This window comes from Oncorhynchus tshawytscha, linkage group LG33 (genome assembly GCF_018296145.1).
Source record: "Oncorhynchus tshawytscha isolate Ot180627B linkage group LG33, Otsh_v2.0, whole genome shotgun sequence".
Lineage (NCBI taxonomy): Eukaryota > Metazoa > Chordata > Actinopteri > Salmoniformes > Salmonidae > Oncorhynchus > Oncorhynchus tshawytscha.
The window spans coordinates 42624941-42637440 of NC_056461.1; the positions used below are offsets into that span (position 1 = coordinate 42624941).

The 12500-nt window shown below is 54.1% G+C and overlaps 1 protein-coding gene across 1 annotated transcript in view; it reads right to left on the reverse strand.

Moving 5' to 3' along the window:
• Positions 1 to 3055: 3055 nt before the first annotated feature.
• Positions 3056 to 12500, reverse strand: part of LOC112247577 (short transient receptor potential channel 4-like) — a 125374-nt gene continuing 115929 nt past the window's right edge. Inside the window, exons 15-16 of the mRNA XM_042311556.1 lie at positions 3739 to 3828; positions 3056 to 3558 (exon numbers count right to left, since the gene is read on the reverse strand). Coding sequence (XP_042167490.1) covers positions 3418 to 3558; positions 3739 to 3828 — 231 coding nt within the window. The 3' untranslated portion in view covers positions 3056 to 3417. The remainder of the gene's footprint in view (positions 3559 to 3738; positions 3829 to 12500) is intronic.

The window sequence follows — 12500 nt, forward strand, 5'->3', positions numbered from 1 at the left end:
GAGGAGAGGCCTACATGATATTGTCTGTGAGAGGAGAGGCCTACATGATAATGTCTGTGAGAGGAGAGGCCTATATGATATTGTCTGTGATAGGAGAGGCCTATATGATATTGTCTGTGAGAGGAGAGGCCTATATGATAATGTCTGTGAGAGGAGAGGCCTATATGATATTGTCTGTGAGAGGAGAGACCTATATGATATTGTCTGTGAGAGGAGAGGCCTATATGATATTGTCTGTGAGAGGAGAGGCCTACATGATTGACATGGTTAAATGTATGAGCAGTGGTAAGGGTTGTAAAAGTCCGGTCACCTTTCCATAATGTCCAGATTTTCCAGAAATCCTGTGTGGGAAGAATCCCGGAATCAGATGAGAATAAGCAGGAAATCTGGGAATCTTCTAGCTGGATTTTTGAAAAACCTGGGAATTTTGGGAAAGTCACTGTAGTTGTACAACCCTAACCAGTAATAATGTAGTTCAATACCGAAGTTAGTAAATACGAGGCTCTGAAACTTTGCATAGAAAAACTATTACAGATATGTTGCATGATTCTTGACAAACATTTTGAGATAATTATTTGAGTATAACGTGCTGGAAGAAATAAGAGTAAAGATCTATAACAGAGATGATCTATAACAGAGAGGATCTATAACAGAGATGATCTATAACAGAGAGGATCTATAACAGGGAGGATATATAACAGAGAGGATCTATAACAGGGAGGATATATAACAGAGAGGATCTATAACAGAGAGGATCAATAACAGGGAGGATCTTTAACATAGAGGATCTATAACAGAGAGGATCTATAACAGAGAGGATTTATAACAGGGAGGATCTATAACAGAGAGATTCTATAACAGGGAGGATCTATAACAGAGAGATTCTATAACAGGGAGGATCTATAACAGAGAGATTCTATAACAGGGAGGATCTATAACAGAGAGATTCTATAACAGGGAGGATCTATAACAGAGAGATTCTATAACAGAGAGGATCTATAACAGAGAGGATCTATAACAGGGAGGATCTATAACAGGGAGGATCTATAAGAGGATACATATGTTGTTCTGTTCATAGCTGAGCGTAGAGAGAGAAGGAAAGCAGGGGATGTGGTACGAGAGAGAGTGAGAGAGAGAGAGATGAGGGGATAGAGGGAGGTGGTAGAGGGATGGGGACAGAGAGAGGGAGGTGGTAGAGGGAAGGGGACAGAGGGAGGGAGGTGGTAGAGGGAAGGGGACAGAGAGAGGGAGGTGGTAGCGGAAGGGGACAGAGGGAGGGAGATGGTAGAGGGAAGGGGACAGAGGGAGGTGGTAGAGGGGACAGAGGGAGGTGGTAGAGGGAAGGGGACAGAGGGAAGGGGACAGGGGACAGAGGGAGGTGGTAGAGGGAAGGGCACAGAGGGAAGGGGACATAGGAGAGGGAGCCAACGAATAGGGAGAAATAGCTCCTGTGACAGAGATACAAAGTGATGGAAAGGGAGATAGGGAAGAAAGATGGCAATAAGAGAGGGACAAGTCTCCCCATAGATGACTGGTCCAAGCACAGGGCAGACTAGACAGTGAATGTATTTTTATTTCATCCCTTCAGAAAGCGGTAGACATAATCCATGACATCACCATTCCATATGACATCATCCATGACATCACCATTCCATATGACATCATCCATGACGTAGTAAGGGTCCATATCCCACTGGCCAGACCATCCCAAAAGGACAATGTTATTCTCCGTACGGGTCACTACTGTTGAGCAGAGAGCAGCGGTCTTTAGGGGGTGAATATAGTGTCCTAGATCTGTGTGTCTGAATGTGTCACAAGCTTCCCTGAGTCTCCAAACATCAGTGATCCTCCAAGCATTGTCACAAATAGTACATGTCCAAGCCTTGTCATGTACAGTAGATGTCCAAGCATTGTCACAAACTGTACCTGTCCCAGCCTTGTCACAAACAGTACATGTCCCAGCCTTGTCATGTACAGTAGATGTCCAAGCATTGTCACAAACTGTACATGTCCCAGCCTTGTCACAAACAGTACATGTCCAAGCCTTGTCACAAACAGTAGATATCCAAGCCTTGTCACAAACTGTACATGTCCAAGCCTTGTCATGTACAGTAGATGTCCAAGCATTGTCACAAACTGTACATGTCCAAGCCTTGTCATGTACAGTAGATGTCCCAGCCTTGTCACAAACTGTACATGTCCCAGCCTTGTCACAAACAGTACATGTCCCAGCCTTGTCACAAACAGTAGATATCCAAGCCTTGTCACAAACTGTACATGTCCCAGCCTTGTCATGTACAGTAGATGTCCAAGCCTTGTCACAAACAGTAGATATCCAAGCCTTGTCACAAACAGTACATGTCCAAGCCTTGTCATGTACAGTAGATATCCAAGCCTTGTCATGTACAGTAGATATCTAAGCCTTGTCATGTACAGTAGATATCCAAGCCTTGTCATGTACAGTAGATATTCAAGCCTTGTCATGTACAGTAGATATCCAAGCCTTGTATAGGTTTACATCACAATCCCAATGCAAGGGAAGGAAGGAATTCTGTTTAAATGTCTTGATTCCAAAACGTTTTGGTTCTTCACACTGAAATTGTCTGACATTGGACTCGCTTGGTGACAGAACCTTTTCCTGTAAATGTCCATTACAGTCCAACGAGGGATTATAACACCTCACAGAAATCTCACTCCGATTGTCGCTCTCGCTATCCAGCAGTGACGCATATCTCTGCTGTCTCTTCCACTATTCCATCTCTCTCCCATACCTAAGTCTCTCCTCCTCGCCACGCCCTTTAGACGACCCTGATGCAACCCCATCAGCACCTGACTCCTGATGGAGGAAACTCTCCCCCTCCTCCTCTTCCTCCTCCACCTCTTCGCTCTCTTTCCCTCTCCCTTTATTGGCCTCTTCCTCCTTCACTCCATCCTCCTCCTCTTCCTCCTTCTCTCTATCCTCCAACAGTCCCTTGCCCTCCTCACCCCCTGCCTCCTCCTTCCGTCCCTCCCCGTCCGATTCCCCTGCCTCCCCCTTCCGTCCCTCCCCGTCCGATTCCCCTGCCTCCCCCATCTCCTCGGACACAGAGTATATATTCCCAACCCCAGTAGCTCCACCCCTTTGGCGTTTCCTGAACAACCCAAAATCAGTGATGTCCCTGGGGAAGTCTTTCCTCTGACCCTGCTTGTCTCTGGAGCTTGCAGAGGAACCACCATCGGCGGGCAGGGGGGCCAGGCCGTTAGCCAGCCTCAGCCCTTTGAAGGCAAGTGCGTCTGGGAGCCGAGGAGAGGAGGCTGTGGCGCCGCCCTGCTGGATGATGGAGGCGGTTACGGTGAACAGTGTCTTCTTGTTGTTCTTCAGCTGGCCAATGGATGTGGGGGGGGTGGTGGGGACCTTAAGGGACCGGTCAGCATAGGCTAGGGAGGACTGCCCTCCACCAACCCCAGACCCCCCGAACCCCCCCCAACAACACCCCCCGGACCTCCCAGACCAGGTTTACCTGTCTTCATCATCCCCATCACCTCGTATCGGAAACTAGAGATGTCCTGCTTCAGCTCCTAGAACAAAGGGACAGGGAGAAAAGAGAGGTATTATACAAGAGAAAGCCAGGAAAAACAACAGCGAAATGAACATAATGGTTATTTGACTGTAAAGTGACTTGAGCCTCAAGGTGTTCTGATTCAGTTCCCATACAAGCAGAGAGAAGAGACCGTCTCCAGGTCAAACCCAGTCCTCACCTTAAAGTTCTCCTCAGTCAACCCCTCTTCTGTTTTAGCATCTCTGATCATGGCTGCTACATATCGCTTCACCAGGTTCCTCAACACCTCCTGGAACACACAACAACAACAACAACAACATTAAACATGGAGGCGGCAGGTAGCCTAGTGGTTAGACTGTGGGGGCGGCAGGTAGCCTAGTGGTTAGACTGTAGAGGCGGCAGGTAGCCTAGTGGTTAGACTGTAGAGGCGGCAGGTAGCCTAGTGGTTAGACTGTAGAGGTGGCAGGTAGCCTAGTGGTTAGACTGTAGAGGTGGCCTAGTGGTTAGACTGTAGAGGTGGCAGGTAGCCTAGTGGTTAGACTGTAGAGGTGGCCTAGTGGTTAGACTGTAGAGGTGGCAGGTAGCCTAGTGGTTAGACTGTAGAGGTGGCCTAGTGGTTAGACTGTAGAGGTGGCAGGTAGCCTAGTGGTTAGACTGTAGAGGTGGCCTAGTGGTTAGACTGTAGAGGTGGCAGGTAGCCTAGTGTTTAGAGTGTTGGACTTGTAATTGAAAGGTTGCTGGATCAAATCCCCGAGCTGACGAGGGTAAAAATATGTTGTTCTTCCCCTGAACAAGGTAGTTAACCCACTGTTACTAAGCCATCATTGATAATAATAATTCGTTCTTAACTGACTTGCCTAGTTAAAATAACAATAGATGGATGGAGAAGTGGAATGAAACCTTTACAAACATTCTTTTGTAACAAATCAACTTATATTTCTCATACAACAGGTGGACCTTACCGTGAAATGCTTACTTTACTAGCCCTTAACCAACAATGCAGTTTTAAGAAAAATTAGAGTTAAGAAAATATTTACTATATAAACACAGGGGGACCGGTACTGAGTCAGTGTGCGGGAGTATGGGTTAGTCTGGGTAATATGTAGATGTAGGTAGGGGTAAAGAGACTATGGGCGTATGGGTTAGTCTGGGTAATATGTAGATGAAGGTAGGGGTACAGGTTAGTCTGGGTAATATGTAGATGTAGGTAGGGGTACATTGACTATGGGTGTACAGGTTAGTCTGGGTAATATGTACATGTAGGTAGGGGTACAGTGACTATGGGGGTACAGGTTAGTCTGGGAAATATGTACATGTAGGTAGGGGTACAGTGACTATGGGGGTACAGGTTAGTCTGGGTAATATGTACATGTAGGTAGGGGTACAGTGACTATGGGGATACAGGTTAGTCTGGGTAATATGTACATGTAGGTAGGGGTACAGTGACTATGGGTGTACAGGTTAGTCTGGGTAATATGTACATGTAGGTAGGGGTACAGTGACTATTGGGGTACAGGTTAGTCTGGGTAATATGTACATGTAGGTAGGGGTACAGTGACTATGGGGGTACAGGTTAGTCTGGGTAATATGTACATGTAGGTAGGGGGTACAGTGACTATGGGGGTACAGGTTAGTCTGGGTAATGATGTTAGTCTGGGTATGTAGGTAGGGGTAAAGTGACTATGGGGGTACAGGTTAGTCTGGGTAATATGTACATGTAGGTAGGGGTACAGTGACTATGGGGGTACAGGTTAGTCTGGGTAATATGTACATGTAGGTAGGGGTACAGTGACTATTGGGATACAGGTTAGTCTGGGTAATATGTACATGTAGGTGGGGGTGCAGTGACTATGGGGGTACAGGTTAGTCTGGGTAATTTGTACATGTAGGTAGGGGTACAGTGACTATGGGTGTACAGGTTAGTCTGGGTAATATGTACATGTAGGTAGGGGTACAGTGACTATGGGGGTACAGGTTAGTCTGGGTAATATGTACATGTAGGTAGGGGTACAGTGACTATGGGGGTACAGGTTAGTCTGGGTAATATGTACATGTAGGTAGGGGTACAGTGACAGTGACTATGGGGGTACAGGTTAGTCTGGGTAATATGTAGATGTAGGTAGGTGTAAAGTGACTGGGGGTACAGGTTAGTCTGGGTAATATGTAGATGTAGGTAGGGGTAAAGTGACTATGGGGGTACAGGTTAGTCTGGGTAATATGTACATGTAGGTAGGGGTAAAGTGACTATGGGGCTACAGGTTAGTCTGGGTAATATGTAGATGTAGGTAGGGGTAAAGTGACTATGGGGGTACAGGTTAGTCTGGATAATATGTAGATGTAGGTAGGACTATGGGGGTACAGTGACTATGGGTGTACAGGTTAGTCTGGGTAATATGTACATGTAGGTAGGGGTACAGTGACTATGGGGGTACAGGTTAGTCTGGGTAATATGTACATGTAGGTAGGGGTACAGTGACTATGGGGGTACAGGTTAGTCTGGGTAATATGTAGATGTAGGTAGGGGTAAAGTGACTATGGGGGTACAGGTTAGTCTGGGTAATATGTACATGTAGGTAGGGGTACAGTGACTATGGGGGTACAGGTTAGTCTGGGTAATATGTACATGTAGGTAGGGGTACAGTGACTATGGGGATACAGGTTAGTCTGGGTAATATGTACATGTAGGTAGGGGGTACAGTGACTATGGGGGTACAGGTTAGTCTGGGTAATATGTACATGTAGGTAGGGGTACAGTGACTATGGGGGTACAGGTTAGTCTGGGTAATATGTACATGTAGGTAGGGGTACAGTGACTATGGGGGTACAGGTTAGTCTGGGTAATATGTACATGTAGGTAGGGGTACAGTGACTATGGGGGTACAGGTTAGTCTGGGTAATATGTACATGTAGGTAGGGGTACAGTGACTATGGGGGTACAGGTTAGTCTGGGTAATATGTACATGTAGGTAGGGGTACAGTGACTATGGGGGGTACAGGTTAGTCTGGGTAATTTGTACATGTAGGTAGGGGTACAGTGACTATGGGGGTACAGGTTAGTCTGGGTAATATGTACATGTAGGTAGGGGTACAGTGACTATGGGGGTACAGGTTAGTCTGGGTAATATGTACATGTAGGTAGGGGTACAGTGACTATGGGGGTACAGGTTAGTCTGGGTAATATGTAGATGTAGGTAGGGGTAAAGTGACTAGGGGTAAAGTGACTATGGGGGGGTACAGGTTAGTCTGGGTAAAATGTACATGTAGGTAGGGGTACAGTGACTATGGGGGTACAGGTTAGTCTGGGTAATATGTACATGTAGGTAGGGGTACAGTGACTATTGGGATACAGGTTAGTCTGGGTAATATGTACATGTAGGTGGGGGTGCAGTGACTATGGGGGTACAGGTTAGTCTGGGTAATTTGTACATGTAGGTAGGGGTACAGTGACTATGGGTGTACAGGTTAGTCTGGGTAATATGTACATGTAGGTAGGGGTACAGTGACTATGGGGGTACAGGTTAGTCTGGGTAATATGTACATGTAGGTAGGGGTACAGTGACTATGGGGGTACAGGTTAGTCTGGGTAATATGTACATGTAGGTAGGGGTACAGTGACTATGGGGGTACAGGTTAGTCTGGGTAATATGTACATGTAGGTAGGGGTACAGTGACTATGGGGGTACAGGTTAGTCTGGGTAATATGTACATGTAGGTAGGGGTACAGTGACTATGGGGGTACAGGTTAGTCTGGGTAATTTGTACATGTAGGTAGGGGTACAGTGACTATGGGTGTACAGGTTAGTCTGGGTAATATGTACATGTAGGTAGGGGGTACAGTGACTATGGGGGGTTAGTCTGGGTAATATGTACATGTTGGTAGGGGTAAAGTGACTGGGGGGGTAGGGGTACAGGTTAGTCTGGGTAATATGTAGATGTAGGTAGGGGTACAGTGACTATGGGGGTACAGGTTAGTCTGGGTAATATGTACATGTAGGTAGGGGTACAGTGACTATGGGGGTACAGGTTAGTCTGGGTAATATGTACATGTAGGTAGGGGTACAGTGACTATGGGGGTACAGGTTAGTCTGGGTAATATGTACATGTAGGTAGGGGTACAGTGACTATGGGGGTACAGGTTAGTCTGGGTAATATGTAGATGTAGGTAGGGGTAAAGTGACTATGGGGGTACAGGTTAGTCTGGGTAATATGTACATGTAGGTAGGGGTACAGTGACTATGGGGGTACAGGTTAGTCTGGGTAATATGTACATGTAGGTAGGGGTACAGTGACTATGGGGGTACAGGTTAGTCTGGGTAATATGTAGATGAAGGTAGGGGTAAAGTGACTCTGCATAGATAAGAAACAGCAAGTAGCAGCAGTGTAAAAAAAGTTTGTGGTGGGGGGGGTCAATGTAAATAGTCTGAAAAGCCATTTCATGAGCTGTTCAGCCGTCTTATGGCATGTGGATAGAAGCTGTTAAGAAGCCTTTTCGACCTTGATTCGGCACAGAAAACCCAGCCAACTGTATATTATCTGTTTTGTCGTTCAGCCACGACTCAGTGAAACATAAGATATTACAGTTTTTAATGTCCCGTTGGTATGGGATAATCTTGAATGGAGCTCATCCATTTTATTCTCCAATGATTGCACGTTGGCCAATAGGACAGATGGTAGAGGTGGGTTACCCACTCGCAGACTAATTCTCACAAGGCACCCGGACCTGGGTCCCCTGTATCGGCGTCTTCTCTTCATGTGAATGACGGGGATTTGGGCCTGGTCCGGTATCAGCAGTCTATCCTTCGCGTCAGACTCATTAAAGAAACTATCTTTGTCGAGTTCGAGGTGAGTAATCGCTGTTCTGATATCCAGATACTATTTTCTGTCAAAAGAGACGGTGGCAGATACATTATGTACAAAATAAGCTACAAATAATGAGTCCCTGCCTCCCTCCATGTCTCCATGCCTCCCTCCCTGTCTCCCTGTCTCCCTCCCTGTCTCCCTGCCTCCCTCCCTGTCTCCCTGCCTCCCCGCCTGTCTCCCTGCCTGCCTCCCTGCCTCCCCGCCTGTCTCCCCGCCTGTCTCCCTGACTGTCTCCCTGCCTCCCTGCCTGCCTCCCTGCCTGTCTCCCTGCCTCCCTGCCTGCCTCCTGCCTGCCTCCCTGCCTGTCTCCCCGCCTGTCTCCCTGTCTCCCTGCCTGTCTCCCTGTCTCCCTGCCTGTCTCCCCGCCTGTCTCCCTGCCTCCCCGCCTGTCTCCCTGCCTCCCCGCCTGTCTCCCTGCCTCCCTCCATGTCTCCCTGCCTCCCTGCCTGTCTCCCTGCCTCCCTCCCTGCCTCCCCGCCTGTCTCCCCGCCTCCTTCCCTGTCTCCCTGCCTCCCTCCCTGTCTCCCTGCCTCCCAGCCTGTCTCCCTGCCTCCCTCCCTGTCTCCCTGCCTCCCTGCCTCCCTGCCTGTCTCCCTGCCTCCCTCCCTGTCTCCCTGCCTCCCTGCCTGTCTCCCTGCCTGTCTCCCTGCCTCCCTCCCTGCCTCCCTGCCTGTCTCCCTGCCTCCCTGCCTGCCTCCCTGCCTGCCTCCTGCCTGTCTCCCCGCCTGTCTCCCTGTCTCCCTGCCTGTCTCCCTGTCTCCCTGCCTGTCTCCCCGCCTGTCTCCCTGCCTCCATCGCCTATCTCCCTGCCTCCCCCGCCTGTCTCCCTGCCTCCCCGCCTGTCTCCCTGCCTCCCCGCCTGTCTCCTGCCTCCCTCCCTGTCTCCCTGCCTCCCTCCTGTCTCCCTGCCTCCCCGCCTGTCTCCCCGCCTGTCTCCCTGCCTGCCTCCCTGCCTCCCCACCTGTCTCAAGCCTGTCTGCCTGCCTCCCTGCCTCCCTGCCTGTCTCCCTGCCTCCCTGCCTGCCTCCCTGACTCCCTGCCTGCCTCCTGCCTGTCTCCTGTCTCCCTGCCTGTCTCCCTGCCTCCCTGCCTGTCTCCTGCCTCCTCCCCGCCTGTCTCCCTGCCTCCCTCCCTGTCTCCATGCCTCCCTCCCTGTCTCCCTGTCTCCCTCCCTGTCTCCCTGCCTCCCCGCCTGTCTCCCTGCCTCCCCGCCTGTCTCCCTACCTCCCTCCCTGTCTCCCTGCCTCCCCGCCTGTCTCCCTGCCTCCCTCCCTGTCTCCCTGCCTCCCCGCCTGTCTCCCTGCCTCCCTCCCTGTCTCCCTGCCTCCCTCCTTGTCTCCCTGCCTCCCAGCTTGTCTCCCTGCCTCCCTCCCTGTCTCCCTGCCTCCTTGCCTGTCTCCCTGCCTCCCCGCCTGTCTCCCTGCCTCCCTCCCTGTCTCCCTGCCTCCCTGCCTGTCTCCCTGCCTCCCTGCCTGTCTCCCTGCCTTTCTCCTGCCTCCCTCCCTGTCTCCCTGCCTCCCTGCCTGCCTCCCCGCCTATCTCCCTGCCTCCCTCCCTGTCTCCCTGTCTCCTTGCCTGTCTCCCTGTCTCCTGCCTGTCTCCCCGCCTGTCTCAATACCTCCCCGCCTGTCTCCCTGCCTCCCCGCCTGTCTCCCTGCCTCCCCGCCTGTCTCCCTGCCTCCCTCCATGTCTCCCTGCCTCCCTGCCTGTCTCCCCGCCTCCTTCCCTGTCTCCCTGCCTCCCTCCCTGTCTCCCTGCCTCCCAGCCTGTCTCCCTGCCTCCCTCCCTGTCTCCCTGCCTCCCTGCCTGTCTCCCTGCCTCCCCGCCTGTCTCCCTGCCTCCCTCCCTGTCTCCCTGCCTCCCTGCCTGTCTCCCTGCCTGTCTCCTGTCTCCCTGCCTCCCTCCCTGTCTCCCTGCCTCCATCGCCTATCTCCCTGCCTCCCCGCCTGTCTCCCTGCCTCCCCGCCTGTCTCCCTGCCTCCCCGCCTGTCTCCTGCCTCCCTCCCTGTCTCCCTGCCTCCTCCCTGTCTCCCTGCCTCCCTCCCTGTCTCCCTGCCTCCCCGCCTGTCTCCCCGCCTGTCTCCCTGCCTGCCTCCCTGCCTCCCCACCTGTCTCCAAGCCTGTCTCCCTGCCTGTCTCCCTGCCTCCCTGCCTGTCTCCCTGCCTCCCTGCCTGCCTCCCTGCCTCCCTGCCTGCCTCCCTGCCTGTCTCCCCGCCTGTCTCCCTGTCTCCCTGCCTGTCTCCCTGCCTCCCTGCCTGTCTCCCCGCCTCCTCCCCCGCCTGTCTCCCTGCCTCCCTCCCTGTCTCCATGCCTCCCTCCCTGTCTCCCTGTCTCCCTCCCTGTCTCCCTGCCTCCCCGCCTGTCTCCCTGCCTCCCCCGCCTGTCTCCCTACCTCCCTCCCTGTCTCCCTGCCTCCCCCATGCCTGTCTCCCTGCCTCCCTCCCTGTCTCCCTGCCTCCCCGCCTGTCTCCTGCCTCCCTCCCTGTCTCCCTGCCTCCCTCCCTGTCTCCCTGCCTCCCAGCCTGTCTCCCTGCCTCCCTCCCTGTCTCCCTGCCTCCTTGCCTGTCTCCCTGCCTCCCCCCCCTGTCTCCCTGCCTCCCTCCCTGTCTCCCTGCCTCCCTGCCTGTCTCCCTGCCTTTCTCCCTGCCTCCCTCCCTGTCTCCCTGCCTCCCTGCCTGCCTCCCTGCCTCCCTCCCTGTCTCCCTGCCTCCCTCCCTGTCTCCCTGCCTCCCCGCCTGTCTCCCTGCCTCCCCGCCTGTCTCCCTGCCTCACTCCATGTCTCCCTGCCTCCCTCCCTGTCTCCCTGCCTGTCTCCCTGCCTCCTTGCCTCCCCCTGTCTCCCTGCCTCTCTCCCTGCCTGTCTCCCTGCCTCCCTGCCTGTCTCCCTGCCTCCCTGCCTGTCTCCCTGCCTCCCTGCCTGTCTCCCTTCCTCCCTGCCTCCCTGCCTCCCTGCCTGTCTCCCCGCCTGTCTCCCTGCCTCCCCGCCTGTCCCCTGCCTCCCCGCCTGTCTCCCTGCCTCCCCGCCTGTCTCCCTGCCTCCCTCCCTGTCTCCATGCCTCCTCCCTGTCTCCCTCCCTGTCTCCCTGCCTCCCCGCCTGTCTCCCTGCCTCCCCCGCCTGTCTCCCTGCCTGTCTCCCTGCCTCCCCGCCTGTCTCCCTGCCTCCCCGCCTGTCTCCCTGCCTCCCTTCCTGTCTCCCTGCCTCCCTGTCTCCCTGCCTCCCTCCCTGTCTCCTGCCTCCCCACCTGTCTCCCCGCCTGTCTCCCTGCCTGCCTCCCTGCCTCCCGCCTGTCTCCCCGCCTGTCTCCCTGCCTGTCTCCCTGCCTCCCTGCCTGCCTCCCTGCCTGCCTCCCTGCCTGTCTCCCCGCCTGTCTCCCTGTCTCCCTGCCTGTCTCCCTGCCTCCCTGCCTGTCTCCCCGCCTGTCTCAATGCCTCCCCGCCTGTCTCCCTGCCTCCCCGCCTGTCTCCCTGCCTCCCTCCCTGTCTCCATGCCTCCCTCCTGTCTCCCTGCCTCCCCGCCTGTCTCCCTGCCTCCCTCCCTGTCTCCATGCCTCCCTCCCTGTCTCCCTGTCTCCCTCCCTGTCTCCCTGCCTCCCCGCCTGTCTCCCTGCCTCCCCGCCTGTCTCCCTGCCTCCCGCCTGTCTCCCTGTCTCCCTCCCTGTCTCCCTGCCTCCCCGCCTGTCTCCCTGCCTCCCTCCCTGTCTCCCTGCCTCCCTGCCTGTCTCCCTGCCTTTCTCCCTGCCTCCCTCCCTGTCTCCCTGCCTCCCTGCCTGCCTCCCCGCCTATCTCCCTGCCTCCCTCCCTGTCTCCCTCCCTGTCTCCCTGCCTCCCCGCCTATCTCCCTGCCTCCCCGCCTGTCTCCCTGCCTCCCCGCCTGTCTCCCTGCCTCCCCGCCTGTCTCCCTGCCTCCCTCCCTGTCTCCCTGCCTCCCTCCCTGTCTCCCTGCCTCCCCGCCTGTCTCCCTGCCTCCCCGCCTGTCTCCCTGCCTCCCCGCCTGTCTCCCTGCCTCCCCGCCTGTCTCCCTGCCTCCCCGCCTGTCTCCCTGCCTCCCCGCCTGTCTCCCTGCCTCCCCGCCTGTCTCCCTGCCTCCCCGCCTGTCTCC